This window comes from Toxotes jaculatrix, chromosome 10, assembly GCF_017976425.1.
Source record: "Toxotes jaculatrix isolate fToxJac2 chromosome 10, fToxJac2.pri, whole genome shotgun sequence".
NCBI classification, from domain to species: Eukaryota; Metazoa; Chordata; class Actinopteri; family Toxotidae; genus Toxotes; species Toxotes jaculatrix.
Window position 1 is genome coordinate 17,921,893 of NC_054403.1, and position 23,881 is coordinate 17,945,773.

The window sequence follows — 23,881 nt, forward strand, 5'->3', positions numbered from 1 at the left end:
ATTTGGCACCAAGTTTCTGGTTATCAACTCGTGCAGTTTTGGTTCATAAATCACCTATCACCACCAAAATCCAAACTATAAATCCAAGCAACTGTTTCTTGTTTTCAAAGTTTTCAAGCTCTCCTGCTGCCTGTCAAACAAACACAACACCTTTGACAGAGGTAAACATGTCAATAAAAATGAGCACACGGGAGAAAAGCTGGAGAAAAATCCCACCTGTCATGATGATGTGCAGGTCTACATAAACTGTTGCAGAAGAGATAATCTGAAATTAGACTCCCCATGTAAAAACTCATTACATTTTTATCACCCCTTCATTATGATGTGTCTGAAATTTCTGAGGGTTTTCGCAGAACAGTAACAGCAGCCTCTGTGGTATGTTTCAGCATAATTAAAACTGACTGCACTTCAAGGATAAAGCTGACTTTGATTACAGAAATTAATCAGTTTGCTATTAAAAACGTGGGCTTAATTGCACTGGTGAAGCCCACTGCTGTTTGTTGTTTGGGCTATTAGGTTCTCTTTAGTCTTCATTAAGGAGCCAAACAGTAGCCAACATCAATGAAGCTTCTTAATCTGTTATTTACTTCCTGGTCAAGGTTACTGATCTCCTATAAAATGACATTCTTAAAGAAAATGGTCTTTAAAATATCACTTTGGTTCGAAAGTCTCAGATCCTCCTCAGTATAAATCATACTGACATTGTATCAGCCTAGAGGAAATCAGGTCTTCTCTTTATGTCTTCCATATCTTTTTTTTTTTTTACTGCAGAGTGATGACATAAAAGCTGAATACTAATTGATTTCTCACTGGGGATCAAGCTTTGTACTTGCAACAACACAGAATCAAGTCTGATTAAATAACCTTTGTTACACGTTATCTGCCTCCTTGTCTTCATATCGCTGCTAAATTAAAGCTGAATAAGTGAAGAAAATGAAGTCAAATGTTTTCTAATAACATGGATACGGTGTTGCCACATGAAATGAAGAATAAAACATTATTATCTTATCAAAGAAACACAAAGATTTATTTGAGTGTAAATCCAGTGTTAACCTGTTAACTGTGCTTTGGAAAATGCTTTTTCACATTTTATTGCCATCAGAGCAGCTTTACGTGGTTGGTTTATGTTTCTCCACAGATATTCCCTCTTCCCATCTTAAACCACCTTTGCACGACTGGAGAAACTCAAGCCTACCAGACTACAACAAGTATTACTGACTTGTGCTCAACACAAGTACTTCTTATTTTAAGTTTCAGTATCAAATTAAGTTTTAGTGTCAAATTGCCGGTGATCACCCCAGCTGTAACTGTTTTGAATGTATAATTTTTAAGGACAACCATCACTGTAGCTCTCCACCAATCTGGGCTTTATGGCAGAGTGGCCAGAAAGAAGCCTCTCCGCGGTGAGAGAGACATGAAAGTCTGCTTGGAGCGAAAATAAACCTAAAGGACTCTCAGACTGTGAGAAACAAGATTCTCTGGTCTGATGAAACCAAGACTGAACTGTTTGGCCTCATGTCTGGAGGAAACCAGGCTCTTCTCATCACCTGCCCAATACCATTCCAACAGTGAAACATAGTGGTGGCAGCATCAGGCTGTGGGGGGTTTTTCAGCTGCAAGAAGAGGGAGACTGGTCAGGGTTGAGGGGAAGCTGAACTGAGCGAAGTAGAGAGAGATCCCTGATGAAAACCTGGTCCAGAATGCTCAGGACCTCACACTGGCCCAAAGGTTCACCTTCCAACTGGACAATGACCCTTAGCATGCTGCTACGACAATGCAGGAGTGGCATTGTGAACTCTGAATGTCCTTGAGTGGCCCAGCCAGAGCCCTGACTTGAACCCCCATGAAACACTGAAAATGGCTGTCAATCCATGGCCCCATTCAACGTGACAGTGCTTGAGAGGCTCTGCAGAGAAGAATGGCAGAAAATCCTCAAATCCAGGTGTGAAAATCTTGTCACGTCAGTCCCAAGAAGACTTCAGGCTGTAATCGCTGCCAAAGGTGCTTCAACTAAGTACTGAGTGAAGGGTCTGAATACTTATGTCAACGTGACATTTCAGTTTTTCCTTTTTAATAAAAACAAATTCTAAAATTCTGTTTTCACTTTATTAATGATTAGACTGATGAATTTAAATGGTTTTAGCATAAGACTGTGACATAACAAAATGCAAAACAAGTGAGGGGGTCTGAATACTTTCTGAATGCACTGTTCAAAACCATTTTACTGTCACATTCACACCTACGGGCAATTTAGTAGGTGGTTGTGGTCTTTAGACTGTGGGAGAAAGCCAGAGTACCAGAAGGAAACCAAAGCAGGCACCAGGAGAAAAACTCCACACAGAAATGGCCCTGGCTGGCTGAAAGGTTCAACCCCAGACCCTTCTTGCTGAGAGGCGACAGTGCTAACCACTGCACCACTGTGCCACATGTCACCAAACCTATGTTTGAACAGGTGCAGCACTCCTCTTGAATTTTTGCTTCACTTGCTGTCCTCTTGTTCTCTGTGTGTTGTGATAACTTGGTATTTACAGCTTAGCTGATAATGCCAAGCCATAATTAGGATGATTTCAGTTGATATAATACATTTACTCCAGCAAGCTTCTATTCTAGGTTAGGTCTGAAATGCTTGATACGCATTTCTTGTCCTGAGGGTTTAATTTTGTGATAATCTGATAAGAACGGATGCATTCTTATTCCACTCTCATCACTCAGTCGTAACAGTAAAGCACACTCTGTTTCCATCTCTTTAAACAGATAAAACCTGTCAAAATCCATTTCCAAGCAGAAACCATGATTAGTATTCCTTGAAATAACAAGGGAATGAATTCATTCTTATCTTTCACTGACACTTAATCCTGCAATGACAATTGGTTTTATTCAACTCTTAGTTTGGCAGTCCATCTAGTGGTAGCATTCACCTTTACATTTGATATAAGACATTATGATGAGAGATTAATACACAGGAAGTTAGCGGTACACTTCAGTCAAGTGTGTGACTTCTAAGATGGTCTCTGTCACAGCTACACGACCTTGCTGTCAGGCAAATGTAAGATACACATGAGGAAAAGACCCAAGAGACAATCTGAATCCCTGGATACTCACAGAAAAAGAGAAAACGTATATTAAAACTATAATAGCAATTTCATGTTTCTGCCCATCTTTGCAGAAAAGTTTGAATACCATCAGAGCCCCAATAAACGACTGGTGTCCTTGAATACATAATGTGACCAAATCCCAGTTAATAGCACAATAAACTGCACAGGGAGGACCTTCGCTGGCAGAAGGGAAGTCTGGGATGAAGTATTTGCTTAGATGGCACCACGTTATGAATTAGGAGCTGCAGATTAACTGTAATCGATGAGACTAATGCAGTGACCAAACAGTACAAATGTACTGGCCTGTGATCATTCACTGAGCCACATGAGAGAAGCTCTCAATAAGATTAAGAGATAACATCAGATATAAAGTTATAGAAAGCCGGTTATACGCCAATGCTGTTCCACTGCATTAGTATTCATCCCATCAAACTCCAGCCCTGGAGCTATTGATTGCTGAATGCCAAGTGCTAAAGGGCAGTCAAATAAAACGAAGAACTCAAGAAGAGTCTGAATGATCCCACAAGACCGAAAAAAGGGAACTTGCATGACCTGGTTCAACTCAGACCCGAACTTGCGGGGCTCATCTCCCTGAGTTCTTAGCTAATCTGTTCATTTCAGAAATAAACAACTCATCGTTTCCACACTTTCAGGAATAAACAAATTTAACATCAAATGGTCTGATGTAACACCGGATCTAATGCGTTTAAAACTACAAAACAGGAGGAAGAGGCGAGAACTGCTTCATATCAAATTTTCTAAGTGCAGTTATCTTGGAAAAAATATATTCTCTTGAAAGACATACCAGTTTAAACTCATCTTACATTTAGAGGATATTCTTACTGTTCAGACAAACATTTAATCTGTGCCAAAGTATTAAGCAAAACCGGAGTCTGAATGTTTTCAGCCTTAAAAAAAAAAATTTAATCACCACACAGTACCTTCTTTCAATCTTCACATACTAAACACTCCACTGGCCTCTATCTGCTGTTACTCAAGTCTAAAATAGCCAAGCTTATACTTAACATATAGTATGTCATCAAGAAACATTTTTTTCTAAGGATTTGATAAATTTGTTTTTTTGAAGAATTGTGACCAAAATATGTTCTGAACAGGACATTATAGAGCTGAAACATAAACCTGTCAGTTGTCGCTGGTGGAGAAACGATGTAACAAGGACACTTCCTAAACATCCTACAAACATCTTTGGGATTTTTATACTGCAATTCTGGTTACTTAATGGCCAATAAATACAGCAATACAGATATTTGATATATATCGGCCAACATATGCTGTGACAGTGGTGGTCTAATGGCAAGAGAAGACAGCTAGTGAGTGGAAGGTGTGGACTGTGTGATACAGTCTTCAGAGCTTGAGTTGATAAAATGAAAGAGAAGTGTTCCCTGCCCCCATCAACCCCACTGAGGGGCCCTCTGAGAAACGTTCTTAACTCCAAACTGATCAGTGGCCAAAAAAATCAGACTGTGGTTGTACTGAGCTGCTTTATAGGCCTAATAGGCCTAAATATGTCTGTGTGCTTATAAATAGAGTGTTCCAGAAAAAAAAAAAGCCTGGCTATTAGCAATGCTTCTCTCTGATTAAATTTATGATCTCCAGGTCAAGCTTTAGTGTTCATTATAACAAACACTAAACAGCCAAAAATAAATAGACACCCCTGTGTTCAACTACTTTTCTGTACTTTTGGTCCGGGGCTACTCTCCCTTTTTTGGACCAGGCGCCTCAGTTCCAATTAAAGAAAATCCTTACACTACCACTGTGCTTCATCAGAAATGATTGTCAAATGGTCAAAAAGCTTTGAAAACAGCCACCAGCACCACACACCTTTCTGGCATGTACTCTCAGCAGGTTTTACCTCCCTGCAACAAATCATCATCACGTGGAAGCGTATGGGGTTTTGATGTTCAGCAACAATTATATAAGGCCTCAATTTTGTCCACATACTTTTGGCCACATAGTGAATTATTTCTGTTTACTTGTCCCCCTGTTGGTAAGCAGCCACCATGCAATAATAAGGCAGTTAATAAAAGCAGCAGCCGTCCTTTGCTCTGTTTTATTGCTGCGGCGTGAAAAAAAAAGTTGACTACTGAAGCAGCACATGCCCATCACCGCAGCTCGGGTTCAAAGCAAGACCTTGTACTTGAATAGTGATGACTCCATGTCCAAACATCCTGCATGTATTATCTCTGCTTGCCTGTGATCAAATCCCAGGGAGGCCGTTTTCTTTACTGGCTCCCCTGAATTACATTTTCCTCTCCCCATCATGTTTGAATGGGGAGACAGAATGTGCTATAAACTGCCTGTGCTTGGAATAAATATAAAAAAAGCAACAAACAGCTACAATGAGGCATCACCAGCAGAGACGGCACTAGAGAAATGTTTTTTTAAAAAAAGGGAAAGCAGAACTCAGCTCAGATCATCTTCTGATGTATTTTGCTAGCAGACAGTGTGTTTTATGTGTTGTGGCTACAAAGCTGTCATTTTTTTCTGGTATCAGAGCACAAAGCAAACCAAAAGCACTGACTGGCATGTCACAAAAAAGACTAAAGTTACATTAGAAGTTCCACTGTAACTTTCATCATCTAATTCACAACAGGACATGTTAAGCTTTAAATCTGGATTCATGGTTTATATGGCTCGGATGTACAAAAAGGAGCAAAAGGACTTTGTCATGGATTGTAACATCATCAACCGTCTTAATGCTGCTGATGACATTCGCCTACAATGTACAAACAAGCAATGTGAGGCGAGGAAGAGGAAGAAAATCACTGCAATCACAGATGATGATTACAAACACACTCAGAGGAGAAGCATCACAGCAATCTTGAGGAGGCATGTGGAGGCTCTGACATTACAAAAGTCAGTCTTCAGAATTACAGCTCAGAAGCAGCAAGCCAAGTGTGACGGCAGCCAAAACGTGACAGTAAACACTCTGAACTCTGGAGCCATCTGCCCCCCTCCTGCTGCAGCTGGACCTCACATTCAGAATACTGGGGAAGTCATGATTAATGCTTCCCCAATATGGGAAAGTGGCGAGTGAACTTGGAGATGGACACCAGAATTAACAGAGGTCCTGAATCACTCCAACTACAAGAAATCTGCAAATCAGATCTCAACTTTGCAGCAGAGGAAGAGCAGGAAATGACTCAGCTATTTTACAACGCTGGAAATCTTCTGTCACAGATCAAGGAGGAACAGATCTGATCCACTGTAATGGCCACATATGACCAGCCCACATGACGCGTAATGAAATATATTCTTCATCAGTTTCATTATAAAACTCAGTGTTTCCCTGATCAGTTACATGTTTTAATCACAGACGGCTGTCGAGTCAGTTTTTACCTATCCAGCAATCACTAGCTTCAAGTTACCTTACATAAAAAAAACCATCCCTATGAGTCTGGATCAGTAATTGCACATTCTGTGAGCTGAGATATCAGAGCAGGCATTAAGGGAGTAAAGTTTGATCAGTGCATCCCTAATACGGACCTGTGGTTCCCAACTTGGGAGCAATTAGTGATTAAGTAAGAAAAGAGGAAAAAAAAATTTAATCTGTTTTAATTTTCTGACATTTTCTCAATCTTTTTCCCTGGTGAAATATTACTAAAGATTATTAAATTAAAACAGTCAGTGACTGTGAAATCATACACTCTCCCAATGAATTGCTCACAGTAATTTGGAACAGCAAACAATCTTCTGCTTCACAGGTGTCCAGTCATACGATGAGGTTGCTAAAAGTTAATCCACACCTTCCCGCCAATGAGAATCAAGAATTTTCAGAGGCCGTAGTATAAATTATTATAGCACACATATTTCTGCACTGCAAGTGCAAAACATTTCTTCATTAATCTTCAAAGATATAAAAATCAATAAGGTTTAAACTGGCCCAATACAATGTGTTTTAAATAAGTAGATCACAAATTGGAGAACATAGACTCATTGTAAGAAGGTGCATATGACCACAGAGTGAGTAAGGAGAGTAAAAATTAAAAAAAAAAAAAAGGATCCTTTTCTATTGCCTGTTAGAGCTCACCCAAATAATCACGAAGTGCTTCGAAAGGCTGGTCATAGCACACATGAAGAAGCCCATCAATGTCACAGTATAACCCTACCAGTACACACACAGACAGAGACACTCCACTGCAGAAATCATTTCATCAGTGGTTCACCTGGCCCTCACTGACTGGGAGAGCAGGCTATGTTAGACTGTGGACTTCAGTTCTGACAGGCAAGATGGACAGACTTTTGGCCGGGCTGGTGCTGCTCATCAGGTAAACATGTCAGTCAAGTCCAAAATACAAAGAAGCTTGTCTTGCTCTCAAGTTTTTGTTGGCAGAGGTGGACAGCCTTCTGTCATTTGTGCATAAAAGTGTATCAGTTCGTACAAAGTATACAAGATCCTGCCAACATAAAAAATATATTAAAAAAGGAATTAAAAAGACCCAAATAAAGCTAAAACCACTAGTCTATTAACTGATAAGTCCATCTGCAGAGAGTAAATTGGCAAGTCATTTTGATCATTAAGTCATTTCTTTAAATAACAAATACCAAGTAATTTCCTCTGTGTCTTCTTAAAAGATACAGATTTGCTGTTTTTATTTTTCATCTTGACATTGATTTTGATGATATTAAACTAAATATCTTTCTGGTTTGGACAGCTGATTGGATAAAATAAGCCATTTTAACATGTAACTTTTGGCTTTTTTTTTTTTTTTTTTTTTACAATTTTTTAAATGGACCAGATGATTATTGGTTGTAGCCCTACACCCCACAACTGTCACCAGGTTTTTGCCAAATTCAGATGTGTGAATGCATATATGGACAACATGCTTTTCCAACTGAACTTTGCACACTTCAAACAGTAAGAAAAAGCTCACACAACAACACAAAAACAGAAATCTCTCATTGAAGAAAAACCACAACTGTGCCCATAACCTTGGAAGAAAATCTTGTGTCCATGCAGGACCTCTTTGCCCATAATGTAAAGCAGAAGAAATGGTTTTCAGGGCCTTTAACAGGCATTTTTAAAGTGCATAACAGAAACAAATGATAAATGTGAACAGAAACATGTAGTTCATGTTCTATATAATGATATTTCAATAAAATTCTACGAATAGCTCATCTTGTTACTAGTTTTTTTCAGCTGTGTTGCCAATTGGTAAATACAGCAACCCAATTTATGCCAGAAAAACGTTGGGAATCACAGATTTAGAACATTCACTCACTAACACTACTGCACTACTGTGCTCCTGATGATCAAAATGAAGATTTCTCAGTATCAGTGGGAGCTTTGACTTTGTCTCCAGGTAGAGTTTGAATGCAGAGCGTTGTTTTAGACCATTTCCTCTGGAGAACCGTTTAAATCATCAAACCACACGATGAAGAACGGTTACAAAAATGAGACAATGTGTGAACAGCATACGTTCATCTTTAAAACACGAATTAAACAAAGATACGTCTTTAAAACTGAACGTGACGCACAGCAGCAGCACTTTGTATCCACAGCACATCCAGTCACATGGAACCGCGAGAATCTACAGGCACGTTAACCCCATACACACAACCTTTCTAACACGCCAAAGAAAACCGTGTTAAACCCCCCAAAAGACCGACATAAACCTCTGAGTTTCCATACCTGTAACTTGTCCTGTACCCTCACGCTGTTAGCTGCATCCTTCAGGGCGCAGACATGTTGGATAACTGAACACAGCAGCACAGTTTGCTGCGGGTAATTAAAGTCCTGCCACCTGCTGGTCCGGAGGAGCAACTGCAAAATCTGGTGTGAAACTGTGACCTGGAAAGTAATGCCAGTGTAATTTACTCTTAATTGTACTACTTAGCTTTTTTATTTTTTAAATTTCCACAGTGTGACAGTAGTCTTTCACATAGCCAACTAGATCCAGTGCTGGAAAGTAACTAAGTACATTTACTCAAGTACAGTGGTAGTTTTATGCTACTTCATACTTCTGCTAGTGCATCATTAATTACAGTAATACAATATAATATTCTAATATTGTTTCCATTTTCATGTCCTCTGAGCACTTTAAGGACACTATTATATTTGTTTGATTTTTTTTTTTTTACATCTTGTATCCTTGTATCCCACTCTTCATTAACCTGATATGATTCATAAACTGAGCGGCACATTCAAACCCAAGGCATCAGGATTTTTATTTCTAAACCTCCATCACATTTTATATCCTAGATGTCTTGTGCATTACTCACATTTCCCCAGGGTTCAGCCTTACGTGTCTGATATCTTTGCAAAATGTGGGACCTCCACTAGAATTTAAAACATAGCTCTGTGGCTGGGAAAATTATCGCATCATGACAGTTGGTTTCAGCTGAACATTCTGTTGCTATGGCAACGCCACTGTCAGAGTTCCATAGCAGTTACAGTTTAACTGACACTGTTATATCCACCATTTTGTCACATCTGTGACCCAGTACATGTTACAAGAATATTTAATATACTCCCCAGATGGCCTTGTCAGAGCACTATCTGTAAGTATTATAGCCATTAGGTTTTCTATGGTCATTACACTTCTGTTAGCAGTCAAACTAGCTGTATGTGCTTCTAATACAACATTATGTAACTGTTAGCTAACTGAGTATTGGGCTGGTTATGGGGGTTTTTTTATGCATTTTTACTTTTTTTTTACTAGTATGTATGTTTTGATTTTTCTAGATATATTACTGTGTGTGTGATTTCCTATGGGAACTTAATGTTTATTTTCACAAGTGATATTTTGCTTTTTCCTGGCTTAAGGGACACATTTGATATCCATAATCTATGCTGTTTTGAATCCAGTTTTTTTCTTACTGTATTCAGGCATTTTTTATAGTCCCTTTGGTCTAACTGCTGTTTATGATCTCTAATCATTTTCTGATTTGTAAACACTAACATTTGATTTTGTCCAATTCTGTTCTTAGAGTTAGAGTTTAAACACACACAGTCGCTTCCAATAAAAGCTTCAAGAGTGAACTCTCGATCAAATCACATGCTCTGGGCACACTCCATCTTCTGATGAAACCCATGCAATGTGACTGAAACTTTGAAAATAGGTTCTACATGGACCTCGTGGTGTGTGACCTTGGTGTGAGTTGTTTTTAAAACTGTTTTTTGGGGGTGGGGTCCAGTGGGTTTGAGCAAAATTTAAACAACCAGAATGAATGAGTAAAGACCAAATCAGTGCTGGGTCCAGCACAGCTACTCTCCTATAAAATAAAATTTCTATCATGAGTTTGCCATTTTTTAACTCAGGCTGATGACAGATTCAATTAAGACCGACCAGTTTCGTTCTGTAAATTAAAGTGTTTTTTCAGTGTATGGCTTTTACCAGGGTGTAGGAGCTTAAGTAAATGAAAAAATTAATTCATGTTTTTGCACTGCCAGATAATCTCTCTCCTGTGACCTGGACCAGAAAAATCCTGTAATTAATTCTGTTAAACTTCCATAATGAAATAGCATGAGCATTAGAAAAGGTATTTTGTTGCTTTATAGAAACAAGGGCAGAGATGTTGACTTAATTGTTTTACAGCTGAACAGCATGTCAAGTTGCTCATTATTTAATTTGAAATAACATTATTTTGACAAACAGAACAAACTTTCGTTGAACATGAGTTCAATATGGTTCAAAACTTGTGTTTATGTTTGTATTTTTCTGACTGTGGCTTATCCAGAGGAAAAATATGAGGGCGACTGCATATTACCATGATATATTAGTCCAGTATTTTTATGAATTATTTTACTACACTTCACTCACAAGATTTCCCTAGGTAGATTAACTTGTTTAACTTGTCTGAAACATCTACTACTCATATTTCCTAAGAGCAAATAAGCTGCTGGCATCAGCAACTAATTTACATCTTATATTTACTGCACCAAATCTTGTACAGAGTCAAAACTAAATTAAAAATCCACAAAGCCAAAAATATAGCTGAAAAAAAAAATATTTATTAAAATAGTTTATTTGGAATAAATTCAAGTTATTTACATGAATGAATTATTTCAAGTTTCCTTTGATAGTGGTAATCTCCATGTTTTGACAGATTTAAAGTATTAGCAATTGTGAGATTGTTTTTATAAAACTTTAGGTCCAATCATCCAACACACTCACCACACAAAAGTGCTCAAAGTGAAACAAAATATTTTAGAAAATTCCAATTCTTTTACATTAAAACGTGACGGGTGAAATTCAAACTGTAATTATGAACTATACTATAGTTTTTCTCCTGAGTTCAAAATTCAAAGCTGGGATTCTTCAAAATGCCACATGAACATGTACAAAAGCAATTAAATTTGACAAAATAGTAACCAAGGAAAACATTCACAGTACATATGTTTGAGGTAAAAATGCAGAAACACTGATACACTTGACACTTATACAGAAGTGGTCTCACATATTCTAAGGCATTTTAAGATGTTTAATAAATATTCCAAGTTTTAAAATATACAAAAAAAAAAACATTAAAAACACTATTGAAGATTCACAGATCAGTTGGTAGAATTGGTCACTTTTAGTAAGGCAGCAGTGCGCACATTTAGGGAATGCTCAGTGGGAAAAAAATTCCTTAACAGGAATGACAGAAGCATCTGTTAAAAAAAAGACAGGGAAACAAAATCAGAGCAAGATTTGTATACAATACTAAATAAAATGTGAAACTGCGACACAATGAATGAGGGACACAAAGTAAATGTTGAGATACTCACATATACCAGCGTTTTGTTTTCTTCCCTGTCCTGGAAAAGATTAAAGACAGACTCCACATCTGTTTTCTTCAGGACGAGAAAGTTTGAATCTATAGAGATGACATAAAAATACATTTCAGATGAATAATCAACAGCCAAAAATAACTGGATACTCCTTTCTAAAGTGCAGACAGGTGTCCTCCTACATCTGGCACTGATGAGGTTATGTGCTCGCTCCCTGGTCTCGTTTTTCTCCTCGTCTGTGCGAGGACGGTGAGGTGCTGCTGGCTGCAACTCTGACCACTGCTTGTCTCGCAGGGTGTCAATGTACGCAGCCATCTGCAGTTCTGTTGGATTCATCTTGTTTAAGAAAGAGTTCACCTTCCTGAGGAGGAACACTCATAATCATAAGTTGTTCTCATAGACCAGGATATAACAAATGTATGAAATGTGGAAATACATTAGAAAATGGACTTACTTTTTCAAGATGGGCATAACAGGTTTCAGAATGGCGTCAAATATGTTTATGAGGATGGAGTTTCCTGTAAAGACATAAGAAGTATTAGCTTTGTCCTGAAGGACATCTTAAAAACAACCATAAAATTGTTGTTTTAAATTGTGACAAAGATACCATTTAGTTAATAGTTGTCTACCTACACATCAAAAAAGCAACAATCAACTTTTAAAAATGTTCTTCAAAATGTCTCCACCCATGATTTGGATCTGAAGAACAGAGGGTATTGTACCTTGTGTTGTCTGTGCTGTGAGGTTCTCAGAGGCCAATCTGTGATTTGTAAGGTTGGACTATACACATAAAATTGACTTGACTTGTTCACTCTTTATAATATAGGCACAAAGAGAAACGCTTTCAAATTATATAGTGTTCTTTGATTCAAAATCTGTATCAAAAATATTTATTATTGCAAGTTTGACATGACTGCCAACGATTTCCTAAAGTATACTGAATTTTTGGTTAAGATTTTTGAATTTACTTTCCTTCCTTTGAGCATGTCAGGTGTTTTCAGTTCATTTCTTTTTGGTGTAAATTGATTTTCATGGAAAAGCCTGCCTGCGGTTGATAATTCATCACATCAAACATTTATCTTTCTTTGTCCAGGGTGTATGACTGTTGCAAGGTAATGCAGTTCAAAGATTATTTGATTAATGTTCCTGATGAAGTTTCTATGACAACCCGAATGATTTTGAATCTACATAGACAAACCTTTCCCTATCCATCACATCAATGCTTGCTTATCGTTTATAATCTCATTTTCTTTTTTGACAATATGGCATGTGAATAGGTTACTGTTAGGCTGCCAGCTGTCAGTCCTGGGCCCTTCACAAGCACATGAATGCACCACCCAAGGGACTTATCAAAACACAGCCATACTTTCACTTTATAATACCACATGATGATTAATAAAGACGGCTAAATGTTCACTGTAAAAGATCAGCTTTCTCAGGCACGTATCATGTCTCTACATGTTCATTTGCTTAAGGTACTGAGAAGAACCAAAACAACTGGCTGTCTAAATACATTAATCAACAACAACTACTTTGAACAATACATGATTCCTAGTAAATAGACTACAGAAAAAATGGTATCAATTGGTATGATCCCAGAGGTTTTAAATGCTGTGAACAAAACCGCCATAGTTAAAAAAAAAAAAAAAAAACCTGAACAAACCAGATATTTCTTTCAGCAAATCAAATATGGCTTTGGTTGCCTCCAGCTGCTCCCAGTTGACTTGGCTCTTCTGACCCTGGGAGTCCTCGCTTCTTGGAGAAGTGCCCTGCTCCTTCCCCTTAGCCTTGTTTGCTCCACTTGACATCTTGAAACATATTTTCTCCTTTTTATGTGGCCTTGCACTGAAATTAAGCCATGACGGGCCTTCTGCACTCCCCCCCTGTGAGCTTCCATTTTGGCTGGAGTGTGGTGTGCAGTCTGAATCAGACGGGTCTTCATCTCTGTTGGTTTTTGTTGAGGCCAGAGACTCTTGTGACTTGGACCGGGTCAGTCCTTTGATAATCGTCTTAAAGTGAGAGGTTAAGGGATTATCAGAGTCCTCTGTTTTGTCTTGGGAACAGTTTTCATTACTTGAAGGGTCTGACTGAACAACAGACTGTGATAGCTTTTCTGTTTCTGTTTCCTCTGGCAGTTCTGAAGGAGGATCACACTGGGAGATAACAATTGTTGGGAGAGTAGCATGAGGAACATCGGTGTCATTCTGAATAGAGGCAACGGGGTTTTCTGATGGCTGAGCTGTGGATTCTGGGTGCGGAGATGGCATTATGATTTCTTTCGGGGCTTCTGTCTGAGGGCTAGAGTTCTGCAAAGAAAACAAAACAATCAGTTAGTGAGAGCACTGGCCTTTATGGTGCAACATGGCAGACACCAGCAACTAAACAAATGGTTTAATATCACATTTTTAAATAGGGATTTTACACATGAAGTTCCGTTTACTTATTATAGGCAGCATTGTAAAGCATGTGAAAATAGTTTTATAATGTCTTCCGTGGCTCTGTAGGGAGCTTTCTAAAGTCTGAGAGATGTCGGCAGAGTTATCTGAGTTTCAGCTTGAGACAGCACATTTATAAAAGAAAGCCTGTTTTATAAAACAGGTGGTATGGAGTTTGAAAGATGTGGGCATTTATCACACAGTGAGGCTCTACTGAAAGACGTTATCAAGTTGCAATGTGGTAAATGCAGGATGCAGTGTTTTAGGAGGTTGACTCATAGTAGGGGTTGAAAGTAATGATATCTCAACTTCAACTGCTTCTATTTTAACCAAGCCCCCCAACTTAACTGAAGCGTAATTCTCACAGGAGAGCCCCTTTGATGCAGAATTTTTATGAGCTGATTTTTATTGTCTCAGTTTCGACCACCACTACCTGTTATAACTTTGCTTTTGATTTAGGGGATTTTTGCAAGAAAATTTACTCCAATGACTAATCAATCATCCAGATAGATGCAGATTGATTTTCTGTTGTTCAACTAATGGACTAATCATTGCAGCTCTTGTCACATGTTTCATATACTCTCCAATCACACATGTCCACGACCTATCGCTCACAGGAGGTGGTCCATATAAATATTTGGCACTTGTTCAGTCTTAACACAACAACGCTGAGCTCTGCATCCTTCCTACTACACTGCTGCCTGCATTCAGAGATTTCCACTCTCTCCACCTCCCCGGCCTCCTCCTGTTTTGTTTTGTTCCAGACTGTCACATGAGCAGAGCCACACCAACAAACTAAAATGGAGGAAATAGTTTAGCCAGATTATCTAGACCAAAAATAAAAGTGAGCGTGATGAACAGGAAATGTGTATGAGCCCACAGCTCTGAAAACCACTTCAAGTCAAAGTTCAACCAGGAGGCTTGTCCTTAAATTTCACTGATGTTAACAACAGACAGTGGACAGAGAGGTTTGTTTAAAATCTCTGATGGTCTGACTGCTTATGTTTTTGCAGCAATGTTGCCATTTTGACAGATTTCAGTAATTAACTTGCTGAATACAATCTTATCATTAATGGTAGGAATGATAGCCAGAGGTCCTGAAAATCCTAGGTTATAATAATCCAGTCGTCCTTTTGAGATGTCAACATCTCAAAAGGATCTCATGAACACACATGTAAAACTTTACCTCCTCTTCCTCATGCCCTGGAGTCAGGAAGTAGGCCAAGCCGCTGAGAAGGCCCCACACGCCTCCATAATGTTCTTCTTCATTCAGGAGCTTGTCTAACGGGCAAAGGAACTGAAAAACCGGTTGTGTGTGGCCCATCACATTATCGGAAACTAATTCCTGGAAAAGAAAATAACAAAAGCCATAAAGCTTTTCAGGAGATTATCTGTTGACACATGCAAGATTTTTTTTGTTTCAGTCACCTGTAGAAAGTGCTCCACCGATGCTCTTGCTTCTTCTTTAATGTCATCGTTGACCTCTGACTCATCCAGGACCAGGACTGTGGGCAGGTTGGGTGAGTCCTGAAAAGTGCAAAAAGCTTAAGTCAGACTTGTGATATGGTACTTCAGAGTGGTGCCAGACACCAATGACTAAAGAACTTCTGACACCACTCTGACACCGAAAGATGCGATGTGAAACCTGTAATTCAATCTGGGGAAACGCCCTGTCTTCTCATTATTCATTCCCAACCTTCCACACTGACAGCTCGACAAGAAAAACTGTTTACCAGCCAGAGACGAGCTCATACAGTGCAGGGAATGCAAGCACTCTCTAAAAACACAGGGACTATTATAACACTTATAATTATTATTAGTGTCTTGCCAGTGTTTCCCTTTTGTAGCACAATGGTTTGGTTTGCTGGATTGCAACACGGACATCAAGTCAGTGATTCAAAAGCCTTCAGTGTCACTGAGAAAACAGTAAACCAGTAGAGTCCGGTTTGGTTAAAAGCAGGCAATGCAAGGCCAGTGACAAGCGAGCCTAATGAAGCATGGTATTACTTTTCCTCTTTCAGAAAAGGCTTCAATAGATACCAAGAAGTTTGAAGTTTTCCCAGAGCTGAGGTTTTTAACTTCATATTGCAGAGCGCATGAAAACATCTGGTTCTCAGCTAGGTTTGATTTATGTATAGTATGCAGACTTTACATTCAGCTGCCAGTTTATTATTAGGTACACCTATGTAAATAAATCCTACCTTCATAAGGGCTATAATGTTCAGTTTTGTTGAAACTTTGTTGAATTGAAATTAATTTAGAGATGCTGATTCAACTTTATGATAATTTTGGAGGATGTAGTTTGCGGTGCTGTTGGATTGTATTGCATTATAGAGAGAGATGGGTGTTATTTAGCCTACCCTCAGAGATACACATTTTTATTACAGTATTGTTATATTAGCCTTTATTAGATTTAGGCACATGCACCTAATAAACTGGCAAGTGAAGTTATATAACAGGCAATTAGATCTGGTAAACACAGGAAAAACAAGGTTTTCCCTCTGCCTTTTACCTGCCATCTGTTACGAAAATATATCACATCCATGTAGGTCTTCCTGATGTCCCACTGTAGGTTTTCAGGGCTGTTATTCTCCTCCAGGTGAACTGTGAAGATTAGCTCCTCATCCTCCCAGTCAGCCTGTAACACAGTTGACTCCTGCTCAAACTCCAGCTCAAACATTAACATACCATCCAAGGACAAGCTTTTACAGAGCCTCAGCAGACATATAACAAGCCTCCAGGACATTCCACACTGTCAGTGTTATTTATAACTCACATGAGGGATGCTGACAGCCCAGCGGCCAACGCGCCACATCTCATATGACAGCTTGAATTCCATCATGTCCTCTTGGACGCTTGTCAAGTAACTCTCTAGATCACTGTCCTCCTAATGGTGTTTGGACAAAAAGCGTAAAGGAATCTGTCATGTTTCACAAATTGTCATCTTCAGTGTAATATATTGTGTTATCTGCAGCAGCCTCACCCTGTCAGAATCCTGCTGGCTGTGAATGGAGCCCTCCCTGCTGCTGAAATCATCGTCGTTGGACACGTTATCCTGGACTGTCATGATCCTCATCATCAGCTCCTGCTCCATCCTTTTCATCTTCTTTTTCTTGGCCTTCTTGGACTTCAGCTTGTCCACAAGTTTTGACCATCCTTCCTTTAACTTGTTGCCTGAATATTAAAAATCTTTTATTTAACCAGGTAAAAGTCTCATTGAAATTAAAACATCTTTTTCAAGAGCAACATGGTAAAGAGAGCACCGTAAACGTTGTTACAACAGTAAACACAAACAATACAAAGACAAATACAACTGTCACACACTGCAAATGAGTGAACACAACATCTAGTTAATATGCGACACAAGACCAAGGACAAAAATCCAGTTATAATGCATAAACATGTACAAGTATCACATTGACCATGAGCACTATTTTCTCAATCCTTTAAAACTGAGATAAACTCCCAAACAGAAATCAGCTCTGACAATTTCAGGTCCTGTACATTAGTCCAGGAGGAAGAGGCAGCACATTTAAAAGCTAGAGACAAGAAAGAACCAGCCCCAGGAGAGATTTACATATAAAAGCCAACCAATGCGAAACTCTGCGGACATATAGAGATGACCACTTGGCAGCAACATAAGGAGAAAAAGTTACTGAAGGGGATGAGCAGTAGATAACTGTATCATCTGATTAAAAATGGAACGCAGTGTGAGGAGGTGTAACAACTGTGAAGCATCACAGTGGTGCGAAAATACAGTGTGTGAGAAAACTATTCAGGGGACATAATTCACACTTCATTAGGCGTGTAAGCGCTGTAAGCATGACTAGGTATCAAACTTTCAATGCTACGCTCTATGGGATGGCCTAACAATCAGTAAATATCCCATCAGAGTTATATAAGTCTCACAGATTATGACAAATAATGTGTTTGTAAATGTATCCTATCAGATACTTAATTATCATGGAATGATCATTCTTATTCAGCCACCATTAGTGTTCGATTGCTTTCAATACAAAGAGACAGAAGCTGGTTGAAGACAGCATAGAAATGATTTGGCATTCAGGTTGCAGTTTGTGTAATTAACTGTCTGGACCAACAAACAAAACAAACAAGGGACTAACTGTGCATCGAAAGGCAGGCTGGTAAAGGAAAGTATAATGCCACGTAGCTGACAACACATAGCTATTAATCAAACTGTTGTACAAGATGTTGCACAAGCAAGCACAGTCATCTATTCTCTAAACACCCACAAACTACTCCATCTGCCCTTCTCAAGTCCACATAATCCTCATCTGAAATGTTTTCTCACTCAAAAATATCTAAAACCTGGTTAAAAATCATGTACTGTTCCTACACGTCCAGCTGTAATCACTGAGTTTTGAATCGAGTATGTTTTGATTTACAACAACACTATCACAAAAACACACCTTTCCTTTTGCCCTTGATGCTGGTGCTGGTTGAAATCTCTGCTCCCTCCAAGCTCCTAGAAAGCCGAAAACCAGCCACCAAACAAAACCAGGTCAGTTCCAATTTCAAATACAGAAGGTGGTCGATACGGTTGTTGCTTTGAGGTTTGCTGTGACTAGGTCATGAAGATGACAGCAACTCACACTTCACTGCACTCGCCTTCCTCCTGTGAAGCCAGAGAGGCTTGTTCCGGATCTGATCCACACAGCTCCTCCACAGAGCCTTTGGGGGTCGTGCTGTCGAGCTGGCTCAGTACCAGCTGGTTCAGGTTGTCAGGGTCAGACAGCCATGTCACCAAATGGCCCAACCCTGAGGAAAACAGCCCACACAATAATCCTACAAACTCTATTTGCAAGGACATAAACACAAACTGATATAAGGAGGTAAAATATTCAGAAAATTTAGTTGGATTGTAATGAGTCATGTCTTTGAATCTTCTTCATACATCTGCACATTTTATGATAAAAAAAACTTCCACAATTAGAAGTTTAAAAGGAACAGTTTAACACCTTCCAGTATATTTATTTATTACTATTTATTTGCTTTCTTGTCACAAGTTAGTTGCACCTGGTCAGCTCAACATAGCATAAAGACTGGAAACAAGTAGCCTGGACCCATCCGAAGGAAGCAAAATCCACCTACCAGCACCTCTAAAGTTCAGGAATTAACATGTCAAGCTGAGGTTTTATGGAGGGTTAATGTGCCAGTCTATTTATTGGCTGTGAAAAGTGACTTCCACAAGTCAGCCTCACAGTGACAACAAGATGAATGTGAAAAAGAGTATTTTCCAAAATGTCAAACTGTTACTTTAAATATCAGTACTTCTTTTGACTTTAAATGCCTTTCATAGTAGAAAACAAGTGGTACAAATCTTAATTAATTTAATTTAATGTGTACCTAAAATCATCAAGATCAACAACTCTGACATAAGAAATTATGATAAAGGCTAAAGTAAAATGATCATTTTCACTGGAATAATGAAGCCCTGCCAGCTATTTCAAATTCATGCAAACACTCACAGTCATGTATCTTTGAACACAACAATGTTGTCAGGAGTGAGCCGTTTTGAGACACCAAAATGGAAAGCAGTCTGGACATGCAGATAATTTTTTTTATCAACAGCTGTAACAATCACTTATGGTAAGTGAGCTACATGTATAATTGCTAAAACCTACTGCACAGCAAGACTCCCACATAATGAAGCATTTTATCTGTTACTAAAAAAAAAGACAAAACCCTAAAGGGAACTGGCAAATCATTGTGGAAGGAGCCTTCCTTTTATGCAGCCCAAATTTCATGTCTTAAGCTCTACAATGCCACTGACAATAAGGGATTACAAACAATTCACACTTGTAAAAATCATCATGGGAGGCTTAGCCCTTACGTAAGACTGCATTCCGGCAGACGGATAATTTAATGCTTTCTTACCCTTTAAGGCAACAATCTCATTTAAGGCACAGCGGTTGACTTCTCGGTCCCGGAGAGATTCGGGAAAAAGGTTACGTACAAGAGCATCGGAAAATTCTCTCAGAACTGCAATCTCCTCTTCTCTGGAGCTGAACAAGAGTTCTCTGAGACAGAAAACACAGCAGTAGAAGCAAAAGAAAAGTGAATCCAACTGTTAATAAGTACTAAGAGAGATCATAAGATGTTTATCACTGCGAAACTGTATTGATGTAAATCTTAAACTCTAAAGTGATGCGCTACCCTTGAAACACCATTTATTATAAGAAAAAAACATTAGGATATCACCACAGATATGATCCAGTAAAAGTTTGGTAAATTATTCATAGGTGATAAAAAATATTCAGGTATTTATGGAGTTCAGCCACATTACTGAGTGCAAAGGGTAAGTGAAGCAGCACCCGCAGAGAATTCTGAATCATTCCAGTAGAGAGTAGGTGTAATGTCTCACCGATCAGGCTGCTTCGCCTTGTGCAAGTGCTGGGTCAAAATACGAATGGAGCCCACGACCGCCTGGCAAACGTCAAAGTCTTTGGCTCTCTCAATGACACGGTCGATTATAAAGTCGAATTCCCTGCTGAGCACCTGGTGGAGAGGCTGGTCCTCGAGAGGCTCGGGAACACTGTACCAATGCAGGACGTGCTCAGCATAGGCGCACTCAAACACTGGGGACAACAGTCACAGAGGAAATTCACATTAACACTAAGTGACCATGACCTCCTGAACGTCAAACTGAGGGACTTTCATGCTCTCTCTTTTTTTTTCCTTCCGATATAATCAGGCCATGAAACCCTGGGAAAATTATTCATTCATTCCAATATCCAGGACAGGATTTTCCTCTGAACATGAAAAGCTGTTGGTGAGATGAAGACAAGTCCCTCTGGGGAGTCGCAGTGAACACACTGAGCATCTTTTATTTACAGCAACATAACTGCATTCATACATCACGCAGAGACAAACTGAGAAAAACAGCCAAAAGTGATGATGTGTAGATAAAGCATTTTTGAAAGCTATTTTTGAAAGCATGGCAAATTAGTATTTATCTAATATTTATATTATCATCAAATTTTCAGTCATACATAGACTTTAAAGATAAAGACACAAAAAAGTTGGAATAAAAATAATTTTTCTTCTGTATTTGTGCCTTTGAATAGTAAACAATCACAATCACAAATTTTGCAATTATGAACTGTTTCATAATGATAATTTAAGTGACCACTAAAAATTTGTACATTTTTATAGACGTTTGTGTCATTTTCCATGTATTTCAGGTTCCTGTCAACTTCACACTTTGTTAAACGGACTGAATGAGAAGCCAGACTTCTGGCTGAGTTCGTGCTGAAAAAAAACAACGGCATGCATGAGGGTAGGAGGACAGTTCAAAAGGTGTTAAACAAAGACAAAAATGAATGCATAGAAGGTCAGCAAAAATGAACCAGAGTAAAACCTGGACTCCAGATGGTGAACTGCTCACACATTTGAATGGGAGTATATTTAAGGGCTGAAAAATATTCAGACTTTTTCCAGTTCAACTGAGCAGAGACTGAGCTCATTTGGAGCTATGATATCAATCTTATAGCCCAACACAAATCTATTTGATTATCGCTGCACAAAAAAGCCACAAAGCAGGCACAACTGACAATGCTGCGTGAAAACCAGATCCCATCTAAGATCTTATTTCCTGTTTAACACATCACAGCCCTACACAGCCTGGCTTTTGAGGGTGTGTTTTTCATCTTTTCTTTCTTTCCTCAAAGCCCCTCCTCATCTCATGTAACATGAGATCCAGCTGCAGCTGTGTGTATGCAAAACTGTCCTTTTCAACTGTGTCGACTCAAAACAGAGCAAAAATGTGCAGACAAACCACTTTAACGTCAAGAGCAGAAACTTTTTGACATTCACTTCACTCTGGTGTTTCTAAGCTTCAATGACAAATGTGTTTACACCACTTAAAAAAAACAAACAAAAAAAACAGTCTTGCATGTAAAACGTGCCTCACCTTGCTGCAGTGACCTCTTTACATGGGGATACTGAGTCTCCAGTTGTTCAGCCTGCTCTTTGCTTTCTCCATTCAAGCCACCAAACAGCTCTTCTTCAATAGCTTCCTAGAAAACAGAAAACTATGATTCAACTACTAGGAATTATCATAAGAACACAGTCTAACCTGTAGCTTCAGTGAGTGCTGAACTTAGGTCACACTGGGCTATGTGATAAGTGAAAACAAGTTTTTCAGACCTCTGTACAAGTGGGAAAAAATGCACCTCGGGCTATGAGTCTTAATACTTCAGTATTTGCCTAGTTTTACTAATCTCATAACTCAAGTATTTGTGTATCCTGGTCTGTAAACACGGTAAAGTGTAAAGATTGCTGACTTACACTTGGCTAAGGATTTTAAAGACAGTACAACTGCACGGACGTGATCATATTATTTATACACTTATTTATTAACTGCTTTTTGACGGTTTAAAGTAGAATACGAGTTACAACTGCATCTCAGGCTCACATCTTTAATGATCTACTCATTAAAACATGACCCGGTTTTGATCATGCAGCAGTGCTCGTAAAAGCAACGCTCTTCTGCCGTGAAAAGGCAGCATACTGTATATTTAATACCTGAAGAGGATGTTCCTTGGCTTCTTCATCAGTTTGAGTGCTGCTCTCTCGCCCAGTCTTCGCGAAACACAACGGGGTAGAAAAACAAAAGAGGAAACATAAAAAGTACTGTGTCACTGTGCGACCGCAGTCAGAAAAATACCACACCAAGCCGAGAGTTATGGCGATGGAGAAGCGCCATAGATACATCTTCTTCTTTTCTTACAGCGGGCTCCTTTGGTTTCTTTCGCTTACTTCGAGCCGGTGTGTGTTGCACATGACCTGAGTTAGTTTGTTCACCCACATCTTCAGCACCTGGAAGAAAACGCTGCTTCCTCGAAGCAGAAAAAAAGGGGGAAGTTTAATAAACTGGACAAAGCAGAGACGTGATTGGCTACAAGCGGTGTCCGCGTGTCCGCTGTTGATTATAACAGGATGCCATCTACAGGTTACAGCTTTACCTGACAGCTAGGAGCTTAAAGGATGAAGGGATCTGTCATTTTATATTAGAGAGGTCTCAGTTTGGCAAACTGTAAACAACTCGTGACAAGCAGGCGCCCTACATCTATCACTCCCTTTGCGTTTACCACACATTTTCCTGTTTAATTTCTTAATCTCACAAGTAAATTGACACTACAGGTGTCAGATAAAGTGGAGTACATGCCTAAAGTAGCATAAAATGAAAATACTCAAGCACAAGTACCTCAGAGTTGTGATTGAACACGGAGATTTGAATAAATGTATTAAGTGACTTCCCACCCATAGAAAGCCTATTTTCTTTTTACTTATTTACTTATTTTACTTGTTTACTTGTGTTTCAATGTCAGATTTAATCAGCCTCAGGAATCATTATATTTGTCCAAAAGTTGGTTAAAATCAAATAACTAACAAACAAACAAATAAATAAATCCCCTTTTTGACCCTTTTTAGTTTTCTGCTTTCTAGATTATACAAAACTCTGATGAGCATATAACATAAATGAAATGTTGCCTCAGTTCCTGAAGCTGTTTGGGAAAATATGGGTTGGCTGTAAATCTGATTAGCGCTGTCATGTTATGAATTACTTGAAGGAAAGCGGCATTCACCCACAG

At 38.9% G+C, this 23,881-nt stretch overlaps 2 protein-coding genes across 2 annotated transcripts in view; both read right to left on the reverse strand.

Moving 5' to 3' along the window:
* The window catches only part of mrpl11 (mitochondrial ribosomal protein L11), a 42,598-nt gene extending 33,765 nt beyond the window's left edge, over nucleotides 1–8,833 (reverse strand). Inside the window, exon 1 of the mRNA XM_041048107.1 lies at nucleotides 8,749–8,833. The gene's annotated coding sequence lies outside the window, so the exon portion shown is untranslated. The remainder of the gene's footprint in view (nucleotides 1–8,748) is intronic.
* A 2,217-nt stretch (nucleotides 8,834–11,050) lies between these two features.
* si:rp71-46j2.7 lies at nucleotides 11,051–23,126 on the reverse strand. The gene is made up of 16 exons (XM_041048763.1): nucleotides 22,812–23,126; nucleotides 22,198–22,303; nucleotides 20,650–20,863; nucleotides 20,163–20,305; nucleotides 18,878–19,043; nucleotides 18,695–18,750; nucleotides 17,248–17,438; nucleotides 17,041–17,151; nucleotides 16,777–16,902; nucleotides 15,693–15,791; nucleotides 15,451–15,609; nucleotides 13,493–14,135; nucleotides 12,284–12,347; nucleotides 12,012–12,190; nucleotides 11,827–11,915; nucleotides 11,051–11,709 (listed from the first exon to the last, which is right to left on the reverse strand). The coding sequence occupies exons 1-16, from the start codon at nucleotides 22,998–23,000 to the stop codon at nucleotides 11,611–11,613; spliced, it is 2,634 nt and encodes an 877-aa protein (XP_040904697.1). The 5' UTR covers nucleotides 23,001–23,126; the 3' UTR covers nucleotides 11,051–11,610.
* Nucleotides 23,127–23,881: the final 755 nt, after the last annotated feature.